The sequence below is a fragment of the Geotrypetes seraphini genome, chromosome 2, assembly GCF_902459505.1.
Source record: "Geotrypetes seraphini chromosome 2, aGeoSer1.1, whole genome shotgun sequence".
Classification (NCBI taxonomy): domain Eukaryota; kingdom Metazoa; phylum Chordata; class Amphibia; order Gymnophiona; family Dermophiidae; genus Geotrypetes; species Geotrypetes seraphini.
Window position 1 is genome coordinate 421912506 of NC_047085.1, and position 18200 is coordinate 421930705.

The 18200-nt window shown below is 40.2% G+C and overlaps 1 protein-coding gene across 1 annotated transcript in view; it reads left to right on the forward strand.

Annotated features, from left to right (window-relative positions):
* The window catches only part of LRRD1 (leucine rich repeats and death domain containing 1), a 68800-nt gene that overhangs the window by 26230 nt on the left and 24370 nt on the right, over positions 1-18200 (forward strand). The window contains exon 3 of the mRNA XM_033931156.1: positions 10920-11118. Within this exon, the coding sequence (XP_033787047.1) occupies positions 10920-11118 (199 nt within the window). The remainder of the gene's footprint in view (positions 1-10919; positions 11119-18200) is intronic.

Here is an 18200-nt window from a genome sequence, read left to right on the forward strand (position 1 = left end):
TCATATGGCTACTTGGTCTTCCAAGAATACTTTTATCTCAGCATTACCGGATGGATGTGGGGGCACATGCGGAGGCTGCATTTAGTGCTTCGGTTGTTGCGGAGGCGGCATTTGCTTCCCATCCAGATTGAAGATTGCTTTGCTACATCCCATTGGTCTCTGGATTCATCTGCTGCTGTTGCTAAGGAAGGAAAAATTATGTTCTTACCTGTTAATTTTCTTTCCTTTAGATGCAGCAGATAAATCCAGAGCCCCACCCTTTCTGGATATTGACTGTTGGTTTTTTCTTTTGCAACTTTCGAAGTCTGTTATTATTGATAGTTGTATTCTGTATTATTACCTTTTGAAATTTGTTATGGGAAAGAAGTTTTTTTACATGGTTACAGATGCTTGGGCAAGGAGCAATACTGAAGATGCAGGAGGCGTGCCAGCCAATAGGACCACCTGTTAATCAGTTTCTATATCTCCACCTGCTGGTAGATGTGTGCTATCCCATTGGTCTCTGGATTCATCTGCTGCGTCTAAAGGAAAGAAAATTAACAGGTAAGAACATAATTTTTCCATCTCCCCTCTCCTGCCTTTCCTCCAAAGTATACAGATTGAGAAGTCTGTCCCCATATACCTTATCATGAAGACCACACACCATTTTAGTAGCCTTCCTCTGGACCGACTCCATCCTTTTATATCATTTTGAAGGTGCGGCCTCCAGAATTGTACACAATATTCTAAATGAGGTCTCACCAGAGTCTTATACAGAGGCATCAATACCTCCTTTTTCCTACTGGCCATACCTCTCCCTATGCAACCTAGCATCCTTCTAGCTTTCGCCGTCATCTTTTCAACCTGTTTGGCCACCTTAAGATCATCACATACAATCGCACCCAAGTCCCGTTCTTCCATCGTGCACATAAGTTCTTCACCCCCTAAACTGTACCGTTCCCTGTGCAGAGATTTTTGTGGGGAGGTCGGAGGGCACAGCTCACCTATGCTAGGTCATGCGTGCTAAGGGTGGCTATGGGTTATTAAATATTCGGTGGTATGCTATAGCATACCAAATGCACCATATTAATGATTGGTTTAGAGGTACTTCTTTTTTATGATTCCTTTCTGGAAACCTCTTTATTGTCCCCCCTTTCATTTTAGCTATATGCTACATGTGACCTCACCAGTCCTTCGAGAGGTCGTTTCTATATATCCTATTTTCCCTCCGGCTTGTATGGCCTGACGTTGGGTGTGCCGTGTCTTCAAAGTTTCATCGGGTTTTCTCCATATCTGCCAATTCAGGGCAATAATGATTTCCTACCTGGTAAGCATTGTCAAGCTTGGAAAAATAAGGGACTGCAATATATCTTTCAATTCTTTACAGAGGAGGGAGTTTATATACCTTTGAGCAATTGAAATGCATTTATAGGTTACAGAGTATAGATGTTTTTTATTATTATCAAATCAGACACTGGATTTCTTACAGACAAATGCCGGGAGGAGATCTCTGAAATGTTTAGCCTCTCGGCACAACAGCATATCCCACTGTGATTTCATCATGTGGTCTTGCTCAAATGTCAGATAGAGGCAGACTTTGACATTTTGGCTGGACTGTGGTCTACACATTATCAGCTCAACTTCTTAGCAGAGCCTTGAAAAAGGCCCTCAAATTGACAGCCAATATAACACATTGGGAGCTGCAACATAAATATTTGCTTCATCTTCATGTATCACCTACCCGAGCGTTTCGGATGAAGATTACTCAGTCTCATACTTGTCTTAAATGCTCCTTACCTTATGCATCTTTAGGTCATCAGTTTTGGTCTTGTCCTCTGGTTCTTGCATTTTGGATGGATCTGGGTAGATTTATCTTGACAATTTTGAAATGACGGTGGCTTCCCACTCCACAAGCTTTATTTGGACAACACCAGCTAGTTTTCCCTAAGTGACGGGCTATGACTGCTTTTGTGAACTGAGCAATCCTGTTAGATAAGAAAGCTATTTTGACTGCCTGGTTGACATTGGATGCCCCTTCAGTGTCTCACTGGCATGCCCTTATGATGATGCAAGCTTTGTTGGAGTGCCGTGACTTTGTGGACATTGATTCTTCTTTGTGATGTCGTTTTTGTATGATTTGGGAACCTTTTTGGAGTGTTCTCACACCTCATGTTCGAAATAGAATTTTGAATTTAGGATGTATTCTGCAAGGATATTTTGTTTTGATTGTTAAAAATGCAGGATTTATGTTGGGGGTGGGTTGGGAGGGTTGGGGAGGTGTTGTTCCATGTTTGGGTTGAACACTGTATTTTTCTGTTTGTTTATGGTGTATATTTGAAAATTAATAGAAATCGTTTAAACATAAGACAGTGGTTCTCAAACTTTTTCAGTTCATGGCACCCTTAGTGTTTCAGTAATTTTTTCATGCCACCCATAAGTCAAAAGAAATACCTAACAGTTCCTACCCCCGATGGTCTGGCATTTCTCTCCTCTCCTTCCCTTCCTTCTCTCACTTGCTCTCCCCCAATCTGGTATCTCTTGTCTCTCCTTCCCTTTCCTCTCCTCCCCATGATCTAGCATCTTTTTCCTCTTCTCTCCATCCATTCCTTCTCCCTTCATCCCCAAACTGGTATCCCCTCCCCTGTGGTCTGCCATCTCTCTCCAATTTTCTCTACCTTCCCTTTTCTTCCCTTCCCTGTCTGGCATCTGTCTCCTTCCTTCTCCTTCGCAATCTGATATGACATTCTCCTCCCCTCCCCCTCCCCCCCCGGTACCTTTCTCTTCCTTTCCCAAATTGCTACTTGTGATCTTCGATTTGCCAGCAGTTTAAACACACTGCCTTCTGTGGCCCTGGAAGCTTTCCTCTCTGCATCAACTTCCTGTCCCCACAGAGACAGGCCGCTGCAGCAGAGGGAAAGCTTCTGGATCATCAAATGCAGCACATTTAAGCTGCTGGCTGCCTGAAGATGGTAAGCTGCAGGGTGGGGAATGGAAAGAAGTTATAGTTTTGTACTTGGGACAATGGAGAATTAAAGTAACTTGCCCAGGGTCACAAGGAGCTGTAGTGGGAATTGAACCAAGTTCCCCAGGATTTCAGTGCACTGCAATAACCATTAGGCTATTCCTCCATTTCATCACTCAGACATCACAAAAATGCTTGATGCCTTTGAAAATCTGTAGTCATCTTAAAAATAGTACTACATAGGATTTTCAAATATGGTATTTTGCTTGTAGTTGAATTGCTAAAAGAAAAACACAGTCCTATGCATAAAAATAAGCTTATACTTATGTTTATGTGGATTTGCTATACTGCTAATAAACATAATTTTGTTAAGGCATGGAGTGCTTTTCATGAAAATAGGTATTTGACAGTACTTTCTCTTTAAACTTACTTTCTATTACATATATACAGGTGATCAATTCATGCTCACGAACCACTTGCAGAAGGGTGTACATCATATCTTTCAGCTCCTCCTCCTCCTTCCCCAGTGGAGTATAGCTCCCTCTTCAGTTTTTCCTTCTGCAAGCGAACCAAGAAGAGGTTTTCTGATCTGCTCTGTTCAGTTTTTATTATTTTTGGGTCTTATTGCTCCATTTTGGGAAGCTTTAGTGCCAGAGGACCCTATATATGGGGCTATTCTTCCTGGGAGAGAACACAAACTCTGCAAGGACAGACTGCAGCTCACAGGGCAACCTCCAGGTGTACCTGATGAGCCAGCCTGCTTGTTGTTACTTTGAGACTTGGGGTCTGTTCCCCTAGGAGCCTGCTCACTTTCTGATTTATTAGAGGCTTCAGTGCAGTCTGTGGGGCACCTGTGTGAATTCCTTTGGGTTTAAGGAAGCTGGCTGTATTTTCTTCTTCCTCCCCCCCCACCCCGGCATGCCATAAGGATTTGTGGGGTTGAGCCTTCAGTCGGTTATAGCCTTGACTGTCAGCCTGAATAGTTCCAAGTCTGAACTGTTACACAAGGATTCAAGGCAGATCAGGTTGCAGCAAAGCTGACAGAGTCAGGCACCAGTAACAGCAGATGCACTGTGAGTACAGCCCTTTATTCCCTTTGAGGAAAATTGGGGGAAAGGGGGGGTTGGGGGGTGGGTGGAGGAGGGGATTGAAAAAGCTGAATTCAGGGGTTTTGGGGGCCAGAGATAAAGTTCCCCACAACCAAAACACCTTTCCCTGAATTTTCTTTTAACTTTTAGGATAGCCTCCACGGGCTATTTTTGGAGCGATTTTTCTGGCAGTGGCCATCTTGGATTATAAACAATCTTTTTCTAAAGCCTTCGTCTGTCTCAAAACCCCTCAATTTTGTTCAAAATCGACTAGGATGGACTCCTCAGGCTGCTCTACCCCTATATCATGCCAGTTTTGCGCTGGATGATCAGCCAAGGAGTGTTTGTGTACCGCATGCATCAGTGTACATGAGGGAGGGGCAAGAGCCTTGTGTCTAGCCTCCTCTGAGTCCTCTAGGGTTGGAAAACCACAGGGGGCCAAGTGGTAGGGAGAAAATCTCTCTCAGAGTCCTCAAATAGCGAAGGCATGAAACGCAAGTGCAAGCCAGTCTGAGAGTGCTGTAGGGGTCCTTGGGACTTCCTGTACAAGGATTTACTCTAGAATTTGTGAATCCTCTGTGGAAAGCTTATTTGATGGGCCTGGGATGCATTGCACAGCCTGGGGGCATGCCAGTCGGACTGGGGAGAGATGCCTCTTCAGGAGGCCTCTCCGCCTTGCAGGAAGCCAGTTCCCAGCCTATGTGACCAAGTAGAGCAAATTGGGAGGACTGGAAATCAGGATCCATGCCTTTATTGCTCCAGGGCTCAGCTTCCTTCCTGGAGGATACCGGTTCCCTGTCAAGGACCAGAAGTCAAGAGACGATCACTGCTCTCAACCAGGGAGACAATCAGTGCAGCGACTGTTCAAGTTAGCTACTGTCCCACATGTCAATATGGATGCACTCAGGGAGTTGAAGTTGGAGCTTCAGCAGCCATCCACCTCACAGTGCATGGTCATGAGCAGCACAAATACTTGGACCATCTTTATTCCTCTCATCTGGACATTACCTTGTGGTCGCTGAACAATGGGAGACTCTGGAAGACTCCCTGAAGGTGGCCAAACCTATGTCCAAACTTACCCTATGGCTCTGGAATTTCAGCAGCAGTTTAATCAGCCGAAGGTGGATTCCACAGTGGCTCAGGTAATTAAACATACCTCCCTCCCTAGTGATGGAGGAGTAATGTTAAAGGATGTGTAAGGTGGGTGTGGTTCTAAAGAGGCAATTTGAAGCGCTAACTTTGGGGATCAGAGTGGCAGTAACAATCTTGTTTGTGCCACATGCTTGCCAGGTTATAGCAAAGTCAGCCAAGGAGGAGAACATCTGCCCTCAGCTGGTGCTGGAAGGGGTGGATTATGTAGTAGACATCATTAGAGTCATGAGCAAGGTGTCTGCCAATGCAGTTTCTGCCCACTGCATGCTCTGGATCAGACAATGGGTGGCCAATTCAGCCTTCAAAGCCACCTTAAACAGACTTCAAAGGACAGATGCTATTTGGTAAAGGTTTTGACGACCTTATGGCCAACATGACACTCCCAAATCTCTGCCCATTAGCAGACCTCTTGGGGAGGCAAAGGCAATTTTCATTCTTCACGATGTTTTCACCAATTCTATGCAGATTACTCCACTCAGAGATCTTCTCAGTGGTCCAGACAGCAATTTGGCAACTCTAGATGCCAACAACCCTCAGGGTCTCGTGTCAGCTCAACCTCCAAGAAATTATAATGATGCCAGGTTGGCTGCCACGTTCCCACACATTGGCGGGAGACTGTCTGCATTCTGGAGGGAGTGGGAATGAATTTCCTTGGACCGATGGGTTCTAGATCTTATTCCAGAGAGTTACAAGATCGAATTTTATCGCCCTCCTTTGGATCTGTTTATTGACTTTCCAGCCAAATGGCCGGAAAAAGAGGTCAGGATTTGAGCGACAGTGCAAAGGCTATTAGACATTCAAGCTATAGAATCAATTCCCAAAGAAGTATCAGGCTGGTCCTCATCAGATTGTGTCCATCAAGGTCCTTTATCAGTGCCTCTACCATCTTTCCCGGTACCAAGGTCAGACTCAAGGCTTATATCGTTGTTGAGGAGTGGACAAGGGAGTTTAAATTGAAACTAAATTTGAATAAAACTAAATTGTACTTTGCTACTCCAACTAAACTTACTGAGGATTTTTTATTATTACATGGAGTACAATATCTTATTCTTTCTGCTTTAAAAATGGTAGGAGTTCTCTTGAACAGAAATCTTACTATGTGAGCACAAGTGGATGCTGAAGTATAAAAGGGTTTCTGTGTACTAAGGAAATTACATTTATTAATTAAGGGCTTTTTCAGGACTATGCTTTTCAATTATTGGTGCAGTCTTTAGTTTTATCAGTTTTAGACTATTTTAATATAATCTATTTTGCCAGTTTACAAAATAATTTTCAAAAACTGTGGTTAATTCTGAACTCCACAATATGATTTTTCTTTTTAAAAAAAAATTTGAAAAAATGGATCATATTTCTCCTTATTTTCATAAATGACACTGTACAGGTCTGAACGGGGATTGCAGGACTCCCACGGGGATCCCCCACAAGTTTACGGGACTCCCGCAGGGAACCCCCCAGGTCTACAGGACTCCCGAGGGGATCCCCTCCAGGCTCATGGGACTCCTGCAGTGATGGAACCGGGGTTCCCGAGGCCTCGAAAGAGAATTAGTAGAAGATAGACAAAAGCAGAAATTGGGACCAAGATGATTGAAAAACCAAATGTCCCACCAGCTACAGCAAGGGAGATGTTCATTTTAAGGGGGGCTAAGCTCAAAGTGGGATGCCCAGCCCCCTCTCATGGTTATGCCACCAATTGTGTTTAGTACAAAATTAACTACTTGCTGAGTTTGTTTTGGGGTTTCCAGTTCAGTTTTGGCACATTTTTCTTATGCAACCATTGTCCTGAAAAGTGCCTCTCTCAATTCTGCTTTAAATGATGTTGATGCTGTATTGTTTGATTCTTTACTCATTGCTGCATTAAAACCCATTTGTTGATCTTGGAAGGACCTCTCACAAGTTACCTATGCCAGATGTTGGAACCAGATTTGTTTGCCAAAAAAATCCAACTCTTTTATTTCTTTTAACAAGAAATGGTCGACCCTATAGTCACATGACCTAATGTCTATTCTAATTCTTTACAGTGATTTATGCATCTCTTATTTCTGTTCACTGTTATTTGTTTATATTGTATTTTATTGTTGGTTTAAATAAACTAAGACTTAAAAAAAAATCTAAACTGTCAGAAGTAATTGCTTTTTATGGGAACAGGTAACTTTTAGGGGGGACGGAGGGGAATCTTGTGGGTAAGGGCAGGGACAGAGGGGATTCTGGCAGGGACGGGTGGGGATGAGCGGATGGGTGGGATTTCTGTCCCCGCGCAACTCTCTACTACATTGGCTTCCAACAGAGACCAACATAGTTTTCAAATTTAACTGTTTTTGTTATAAGGCACTTTATAGTCTAATCATGTTATCTGATTGATCGATTTGCTTTCAATATATCAAGGCACCCTTCACATTTTTTGCTTTTTTATGTTTCCTACTGTATGGGGCTGCTCTAAATTGAAATATGTAGAAAAGATGTTGGCTTTTCAGGTTGCTAGTTGGGAGAGAAGACTAGGCCCTATAATACGAGCATCTGTATCTTATGATTGTTATAGGAAAATGTTAAAAACTTACTTATTTAAACAATTTGGGGGGGAATAATGTGGATGCAATGTATGTTTCTGTTGTTATTTTGCAACCAGTATTTTAGACCATTACATTAACGGGTGCTAGAATATATGTCTGTCTGTCTTTATTTCTGTCTCTCTCTCCCTCCCACTATCTTTCTTTCTGTCTGTCTCTGTCCCTGGTCCCCTTTGTCTGTCTGTGTTTCTGTGTATCTCCCTGCCCCTGTGTCTTTCTTCTTTTCTTTGTTTCCCTTCCTCCCGCTGTCCGTCTGTCTGTCTTTCTATCTATCTGTCTCTCTCCCTGCCTCCTATGCAGCAGCATTTCTCTCCCACCACTTCCCTGTGCAGCAGCCAAAGCAGCATTCCTTCCCCCTCCATTTCCCTCCCCCCACACCACTTCCCTGTGCAGCAGCAGTAGCGTTTCTTCTACCCCCCTTTCCCTTCCCGCGGTCTGTCCGGCTCCCTTAGTCCCTTACGGCCCCCCCCCTTCCCTTCCCGCGGTCCCGACTATGAACCTGGCGATTCCAGCAGCGTGTGCAGCAGTCTTCACATGCTGCTTCGGGTCCTTCTATGGCCCTGATTTACTCTGGCACGTCCCTGATGACATTATCAGAGACGCGGCAGAGCAAATCAGGGCAGTAGAAGGGCTCAAAGCAGCGTGTGAAGACTGCTGCACATGCTGCTGGAATTGCCAGGTTCGTAGTCGGGACCGCGGGAAGGGAAGGGGGGCGGCAAAAGACTAAGTAAGCTGTCAGACGTTGGGAAGGGATGGGAGGGTCAGACCGGCGAAAAACCTTACCGAGTGGGGAGCCGGCAAAGTAACATATAGTAACATAGTAGATGACGGCAGATAAAGACCCGAATGGTCCATCCAGTCTGCCCAACCTGATTCAATTTAAAATTTTTTTTTTTTTTTTTTTTCTTCTTAGCTATTTCTGGGCGAGAATCCAAAGCTTTACCCGGTACTGTGCTTGGGTTCCAACTGCCGAAATCTCTGTTAAGACTTACTCCAGCCCATCTACACCCTCCCAGCCATTGAAGCCCTCCCCTGCCCATCCTCCTCCAAACGGCCATACACAGACACAGACCGTACAAGTCTGCCCAGTAACTGGCCTAGTTCAATCTTTAATATTATTTTCTGATTCTAAATCTTCTGTGTTCATCCCACGCTTCTTTGAACTCAGTCACAGTTTTACTCTCCACCACCTCTCTCGGGAGCGCATTCCAGGCATCCACCACCCTCTCCGTAAAGTAGAATTTCCTAACATTGCCCCTGAATCTACCACCCCTCAACCTCAAATTATGTCCTCTGGTTTTACCATTTTCCTTTCTCTGGAAAAGATTTTGTTCTACGTTAATACCCTTTAAGTATTTGAACGTCTGAATCATATCTCCCCTGTCTCTCCTTTCCTCTAGGGTATACATATTCAGGGCTTCCAGTCTCTCCTCATATGTCTTCTGGTGCAAGCCTCCTATCATTTTCGTCGCCCTCCTCTGGACCGCCTCAAGTCTTCTTACGTCTTTCGCCAGATACGGTCTCCAAAACTGAACACAATACTCCAAGTGGGGCCTCACCAATGACCTGTACAGGGGCATCAACACCTTCTTTCTTCTACTGACTACGCCTCTCTTTATACAGCCCAGAATCCTTCTGGCAGCAGCCACTGCCTTGTCACACTGTTTTTTCGCCTTTAGATCTTCGGACACTATCACCCCAAGGTCCCTCTCCCCGTCCGTGCATATCAGCTTCTCTCCTCCCAGCATATACGGTTCCTTCCTATTATTAATCCCCAAATGCATTACTCTGCATTTCTTTGCATTGAATTTTAGTTGCCAGGCATTAGACCATTCCTCTAACTTTTGCAGATCCTTTTTCATATTTTCCACTCCCTCTTCGGTGCCTACTCTGTTACAAATCTTGGTATCATCTGCAAAGGAGTGTTTTCTGCTGCCGCGAGCGTGGGGGTCTGTTAAGTGTGCATGCGCACTCCTGCGGCCACAGACCTACTGATCATGGAACACGCAGATAGGAGTGCGCTTGCGCGGTTAGCGTTTTATTATATAGGATTCTCTATGAATGCATAGTTCTCTTTATGTTAATCGCATAGAAGTGTGAGGTGTTTGCAGTATAAATTTGGGGTATTATGTTATGGCAATTTTGTCAGTGTATATTGGCTGTGGCAAACAGCCGCCTAAGCTCAATCGACCAGAAGTGGGCAGTTCTGTACAAGGAGATCTGAAGAGCAGCTGCTTGGTTTACTCTCCATACCTTTACAAAGTTCTACAGAGTAGATGTGGCGGCTTGAGAGGATGCCACTTTTGGGTCTTGCGATCAGGATCAGGCTCATTTGTCCCTTCCTAGATGTTTGCCATACCTTTGGTACGTCATCTAATGTATGGACTCCTGTATATATGTAACAAAATGAAAGATTAGGTTCTTATCTGGATAATCTTGTTTCTGTTAATATACACAGGAGTCCGTAAAGCCCGCTCGGTGCATTCTGCAATTTGCCTGTTTTCTGCCTCGGACAACTCTATGCTCTGGATCTGGAGTTCTCCTGTCAGTTGGATGAACATGTATGATTAACTTACTAATAAAGTACTGAGTATTGAGCTTTGAAGTTCTTGTGCTAGTTGCACTCGGCAGGTTGGTTAATTGATGCATTTATGTTGCAGGTTCATTGATGTACTTATTTTGCAAGTTCATGGTAATAATGGTTATTTTTCATTAGTAACAGAACAGAAATGTATATTATTTCTGGGGAAGCTCCCTGTGCCCCCTCCTTTTGTCCTGTTTCAGTGGAGCTGAATTGGTACAAACTGAAGAGGGAGCTGTACTCCACTGGGGAATGAGGAGGAGCTGATTGATACCCTTCTGCAAGTGGTTCATGAGCATGGATTGATCACCAAATGTACAGACTCATGTGTATATTAACAGAAAAAAGATTATCCAGGTAAGAACCTAATCTTTCATAACATTTTAATGTATGTTATTTATAAGTTGTGTTACTTTGAGTTATGTTTTATGTTGCAGTTCTCCATTTTGAACATAATTTAAATGATAAAACAAAATAATTAGTACAGTATTTGTTTTCCCTTTTTTAAAAAACATCCCTCTTCCAACAAAATACTATGCTTAGTGTATAATGTGTGAATATGATAGTTGATTAAACATATGTGTATGTTTCAGTTCACTCATCTTCCAGAAGAACTGTGCAAACTGGCTCAATTAAAAGAACTTGACATATCACACAATGCACTTGAAACACTTCCAAATGACATAGGGAAAATCAAGAGTCTGGTTCGGTTGATAGCTGCCAATAACTACCTTCATCAGCTTCCCAAATCCATTACATCACTGAGCTGTTTGCAAGAACTCAATCTGAAAAGTAAGTTCTAATGAATATATTTTTTAATGTGCTCCTTCAAGGACAAGTAAATTACATAAACCTTGACATGTGAAGGGGCATTTTCAATATGATGTCCAACTCCAAGACATTTTGCAGAACATGCACATAAATCCAGTAGTGAACGTGACCATTTTCTAAACAGAAAAACATCTTTTTTTGTTTTGAAAATATAGCCATTTCATAGATATGCTTATGTTTAGTGCATCTACCTTTTTGAATCATTTTTGAAAAAAAAGATACTGTTTCCCCCCCAAAAAAAACAAGCCATTGGAATGTAGAAGAGGCCGGCATTTTTAGTAGACAGTGGAGCAGTCACCCTATGGGGCACTGCAGTGAAAGTCCTAGGTATACATCTCACCATAACCCTCTTATAGGGCTCCTTTTACAAAGCCGCACTAGGGCCTTAACGCATGGAATAGCGTGCATTAAATTTCCGCACGTGCTAGCCGCTACTCCCTCCTTTTGAGCAGGCATTAGATTTCCGGCTAGTGCATGCTATTCCGGTGCGTGCGATAAAACCGCTAACGCAGCTTTGTAAAAGGAGCCCATAGTGTATGGTGAACCCTCCAAAACCCATGAATCTATGACAATCACACCCCTTGTATAGTACAATGTTGATAGGAGAAAAGGACTTCAGAGACCTTTTTTAAACTAATAGACCAATTAATGGGAAAACAGGTCATGTCTCGATCATTAGTCCAAAAACTCCTGATTTCTTTGAATTTTAGTTATGTGAATTAAACTCAAAATTTAATCATGCCTAGTGAACAACTTAAATTCAAAAGCACTTATCTTGACTAATGCTTCATTAACACCACTGCATCGCCAGCATTATGTTTCCAATGGGGCCTCCATTTCACCAAACCGCAAAACTTCTTCAGGCGCCTTGAATGAAACTGGAATGCCTTGAATGAAAATACATAGTGACATGTTACTTACTTGAAGCATCAAAATTTACTCTGTGCTTAACATAATAAAAATAAGCAGGAGGAACTTACTTGGCTTTCAGTCAGTATTCAAAAATGGTACTGACATGCTGGCGTTTAGAAAAACTGAATATATAAATTTTAACTAGTTACGTTATGAGCCAATCGTAGCTTCTCTTGTCAAATCATACTGAATGAATGGAAATTTTAATAACAGTCGATTTTTTCATTCATCCCTTTTGGGTGAAGCATTTGAAGAGTGAAAATCCAAAAGGCTTCTCGATATTTTAAGGTTTGTGTGCGATCACCACCACAGAGATTTTTTTTTTGTACTACAGCAATAGCAAAACAGCGCAAGTCAGTGAAGGCATGGTTATAGGAAATACAATGTTGCACTATTGGTTCCTTGATCACTGAGTGCTTTAAATTTGATTTGTGTTCATCTTTAATTCCCTTGTGGTCATGCCAACATATAACTCTTTGCACGGACATTGTATCACATATATTACATAATTTGTTTTGCAAGTGCTAAAATGTTTAAGCACATGAAATTTGCCTGTGGACTGGTTAACAAACTCTTGTTTGTAATGTGATTGCACATATTGAACATGAGCCACATTTGAAATGACCTCGTATTGTCCCCTGTTTTTTCAATTGTTTTGATACATTAGAATGACAAAGTTGTTCCTTAAGATTCCTTTCTCGGGAAAAAGCAAATCTTAGCCACGTGTAATCAAAGGGTACTAGCGACTGGATGACGTCTCATCTCTGTCTAATGAGGTTAGCAATGGTTGAACTTGACATTGTGTGCTTCAATATACAAGTGAAAACATTTTCTTGGGCTATTGTTTTTTTTATTCAGTTAAAAGTAGTTCCCTGTTATTGTATTTGGCTCTGGTGTAAGCCTGATGCAGAATATTTGAAGGATAACCTCTGTCTCTTAATTTTTTGCTGAGTTCACGTGTTTGGATTTTGAAATCTATGTGAGTGCAATTCCAACAGAGTCTCAGCATTTGCAAGAACGGAAAACTTTTCTTTAAATGACAACTTTTTTTTTTTTAATAATTTTTATTCATTTTCAAATTTTACATGAAGTGTACAAAATATTGAATTACAATTAATGAATACACAATATCACTTTTATATCTAATACATAATATTCTAAACATATTTTTATCCCCTCTCCCTCCCCCCACCCTTCAAGTACTTTCCAATCATTCATTACATATTGTATATCATATTATAGCATATTATGTAAAAATTATTTTCACTACCCCCCCCTCCATGTGTGTCACAAAGAAGATATTGAAAAGAAGAAAAGAAGAAGAGAAATCCTACTATTCATTCATTACAATATTTTGTCAATGGCCCCCATATTTTTATAAATTTAGTATATGTCCCTCTTTGTATTGCTATTGCTCTTTCCATTTTGAATATATGACATATTGTATTCCACCAAAATGTATAATTTAGGTTACTATAATTCTTCCAATTGTTGGTTATATGCTGAATGGCAACCCCTGTCATAACTAATAAAAGCTTGTTATTTTCTGGTGAAATTTGACTTTTTTTTCTCATCATCATTCCAAATAACACTGTATCATATGATATTGCTATATGATTTTCCATCAATTTATTAATTTGTGGCCAAATTGCATTCCAAAAACTTTTAATGTAGGGACAGTGATACAGTAAACGATCCAACGTCCCAGGTTCCAGATTACAGTGCCAGCATCTATTGGACTTGGAACTATCTAATTTTTGCAAACGTGTAGGGGTCCAAAAAGCTCTATGTAATAAAAAGAACCAAGTTTGTCTCATAGATGCTGACACTGTACATCTCATTCTCCAAGACCAAATTAGTGGCCATTGAGATGCAGTAATTTGATGCTTAATCTCAATGCTCCAAATGTCTCTTAGACCATTTTTTGGTTTTTTATTCAAATATCCAGATATTAATTTATACCACAATGCGGCTTGATGCCCTAGGAAGTCTGCTTGAAAACATAAGAACTTTAAACTATATTGATTATTCAATGTTTTCCATTCAGGGAACCCAACCTGAATGGCCTGCTTCAATTGCAACCATTTAAAACTTTGTGTTTTACTAAGACCAAATCTATGTTGCAATTGTGAAAATTCCAGCAGTTTACCTTCTGAAATAACATCATTTAGAGATCTAATGCCTGCAATAATCCAGTTCTTCCAAAGGATTTGAGCTCCGCCAATTTTGATCTTGGAGTTTATCCATAGAGATTGATTAGTTGACTTGTTTATTGGGATAGGTGTTAATTTACTTATAAACCTCAACGTTTTCCAAGTATCCATTAATATTTTATTTTCTCTGTATCTTCTAGGTATGTTAATACTTGGAAGATGAACTAAATTTAGGGGAAAAATAAGGCGCCATTCCAAATACAACCAATCTGGTGCATTATCTATAAGTTCTGGGAGGATCCAATACATACCCTGACGTAGAATATAGGCTTGATGGTACCTATAAAAATTTGGAAAATTTACCCCTCCCTCCTTAATTGATTTTTGCAAAGTTACTAAAGCTATTCTAGGTGTTTTACCAAGCCAAAGAAATTTCGTTAAAATGCTATTAAGCTTTTTATAAAAGGACCCCTGAAAATAAATAGGTATCATACTCATTTGGTAACAAACTACAGGCAACGTCATCATTTTAATAGTTTGAACTCTCCCCCACCAAGAAATATGTAAAGGGTTCCATTGCTCACACAACTCCGTAACTTTTTTTAATACAAATTTTTCATTCTCTTTTACGGTATCTTCAATTGTATTTTTAACTTGAATGCCAAGATATTTAAATCCTTCTTCTTTCCATATGAATGGAAAAGCGTCAAATAATCCTTTTACACAATGAACATTTAAAGGTATAATTTCAGATTTACTCCAATTAATTTTATAACCTGAAAATTTGCCAAACATATCAATTAATTTCAATAGACAAGATAAGGTAGACTCTGGATTCCTCAAATAAAGTAAAATATCATCCGCATAAGCCGAAATTTTATATTCCATATCAGAATATGGAATACCTTGTATCCCCCTTGCTTGCTGTATTGCTAATAATAAGGGTTCTAATACAACATCAAATAACAAAGGAGATAAAGGACAACCTTGTCTAACTCCCCTCTGCAATTGAAAACCATCAGATATCATATTATTAATATTTAATCTTGCAATCGGGAAGCTATACAATGTTTTTACCATTTGTATAAATCCAGAACCTGTACCAAACCATTCTAAAGCTTGATACATAAAATTCCATTCAACTCTATCAAACGCTTTTTCTGCATCCAGTGAAATTGTAAAGGCCGGTTCATCCATTTTTTTTGATAAATTTAACATATGAAACAATAATCTAGAATTATTAGAGGAGTGCCTTTTAGCAATAAAACCAGTCTGATGCGTGTCTATAATATGTGGGAGAGCTTTGGCTAATCTCAAAGCCAAAATTTTCGCCAAAAGTTTATTATCCACATTTATTAAAGATATAGGCCTGTAGTTTGAAACCAAAGTAGGATCTTTATTTGGCTTAGGCAAAACAATTACTATTGATTAAGCCATAGTACCTTTAATATCACCTTTTATAAGTTGTGTCTGATATAAATTTAGTAAAAATGGGGAAAGGACATTTTGAAATGTTTTATAAAATTCTACTGTATATCCATCACCACCTGGAGCGGATCCAACTCTAAGAGATCTCAATGCTGTTTCTAATTCTTTTAATGATATAGGTTCATCTAAACTCCGTTTTATATGATCAGGAACCTTAGGTCCATTTATTAAATCTAAAAAATTTTTACCATCTTTTTGTCTCTCCAAATAAGGCTCGGAAGAATACAGGTCCTTATAAAATTTTAGAAATTGTTTTAAAATTATATTTGTTTGATTTGTTATTATACCATTATCATCTTTTATCCCATTTATATTAGTTCTTCTTTTTTTTTGCTTTAAGATAATTTGCCAATAATCTTCCCGCCTTATTTAAATGACAACTTAAAAATAAAGAAATGTATTTTTAGCTGTTGGTTTTACATAAGTTTTGGTGCAAAGTCCCTGATTGTTGATATAAATCAAAAGATCTAAATAGTGTATTTCTTTGATCTGAAAAATTGCACACAAACTAGATGTTTTGATTGCAAGAGTTGAGCCATAATACAAAACTCTGGAGTTGCATTTGAGACCCAGACCACAACATGAATACATCGTCGATGTATCTCCACCAGGTGTGGATCTTTTCAATAAATGGCGAATAGTATACCCATGTTTCTTCAAATGATATCATGTATATAAATTCATGACTGAAGGGGCGAACGTGGCTCCCATTGCTACTCCATTTAATTGTTTGTATAATCAAATATGAAATTGTTTTCACAAATGGCTAACCTAGACATTTGTACGATAAATTCAGTAGGTATTTTTCAGGTCTTACTCTTTGATTCAATGTTTCTTCTATAATGTTTTAACGCTTTGAGTTGGGGTATAGATGTGTAAAGTGAGGTCACATCTAAGGTAACCAATATAAATGGACCTTCCACAACTTCAGTCTTCAAAGAAATGAGGAGTTTTTGGACTAATGATCGAGATATGACCGATTATTTGTTTCCCCATTAATTAGTGTAGTAGTTTAAAAAAAGGTCTCTGAAGTCCTTTTCTCCTATCAACATTGTGCTAAACAAGGGGTGTAATTGTCATAGATTCATTTGTTTGGTCTGCACCCATAGTTGCATTTTGCTATTGTTGAATTTTCCCTCCAAAACCTACTGGACCCAACTATATACCATACCAATAGACCTTTTACCTGCAAGTATCACCCATATGTAGGTTCAGTGTGATTTGGGTGGATTTTGGAAAGCTCACATAATCTCCCATAAGCGTAGTAGTTAGAGTGGGATTTGGGCCTGGGTCCACATCTCTATAGTCCATTGCACCACTTACTAGGCTACTCCAGGAACCTGCTTGCTGCTCAACTAGAACTGGCCATAACTTCTGAAATTATCATACAGACAGATATGTAATCTTTCATTCACATCTTTGGAGAGTGGAAGGGTGTCGGTGACCACGGGGGAATGTGGGGGATCATACCTTCATACCTCCAGTGATCATCTAATGAGTTTGTGCAACTTTTTAGCACTTATTGTTAAAACAGGTCTAGCCCCAAACGTCAAAATTGTGCCCAGGACGTTTTCTAAAAAGTTTGATTATTGCAGAAAACCATCCAAATCATAAGCCTGCCATAGTTCCACCCAAACCATGCCTCCAAACCATGCTGCAGACAACCACCATAGAAATCCATCTAGAAAATAGGTTTCAAAAATAGTGAATTGGAAGGGTTTGGCATCTTTTTGGATGTTATTTTCTGAAAATGAGCCTCAAGGAGTGAAGTGACTGACAGCTCAGGATTGAAAAACTTGAGGTAACAAACTCTCAAAGCTTAAAGCATTCCAAAAATGATGACCCATGTATATACAATGGTTCTTATGTTTGCATTTTTGTGCGTTGCCACCTTGGGTTTTTTTTTTTTGGGGGGGGGGTTCTGTTGGGCATGGAAGATAACTCTTGCTGCTGCATAGCCACATGAAGGAACTTTCTGGCTGCTTTTATATTATTTTTGTCATATTTCATAGGTTATCATCTAAATTCTTGTTTTATGTTTTCCTTGGCAACCTAGGCCACACTCTTTAAGTTTTATTGATTTTTGACACAGCTGCTTATCTGATGTATGAAGCTTATTTGTCATCTTCTAACCTCAAATTGTTTGATTTCATTGCAACTATTTTTCATGTTATGTCCCAAAATCAAATGCCCCTTAGTAGCATCAAGAGGTGTGGATGGGAAGACAGAACTAAAATGATATTAGTGAGGAAGCACTCTTCAGCAGCACAAGCATAAGAAATTCTTTCTTTTTTCCTCCTACTTTGCGTTGACCAAAAGAAATGTTTGTGCTTATCCTGAGCTGACTTTGGCTTGTTGCAAGACTCAAGTGATAGGTTTATTGCTATTGGAAAGAGAGAAGTAGGTCATATGGAAGAGAGTATGATGTGTAGGGTGCATTTAGAGCCATCCCTGAGATTTCCTGAACTACGTGCAGGAGTCCAAAGGAGA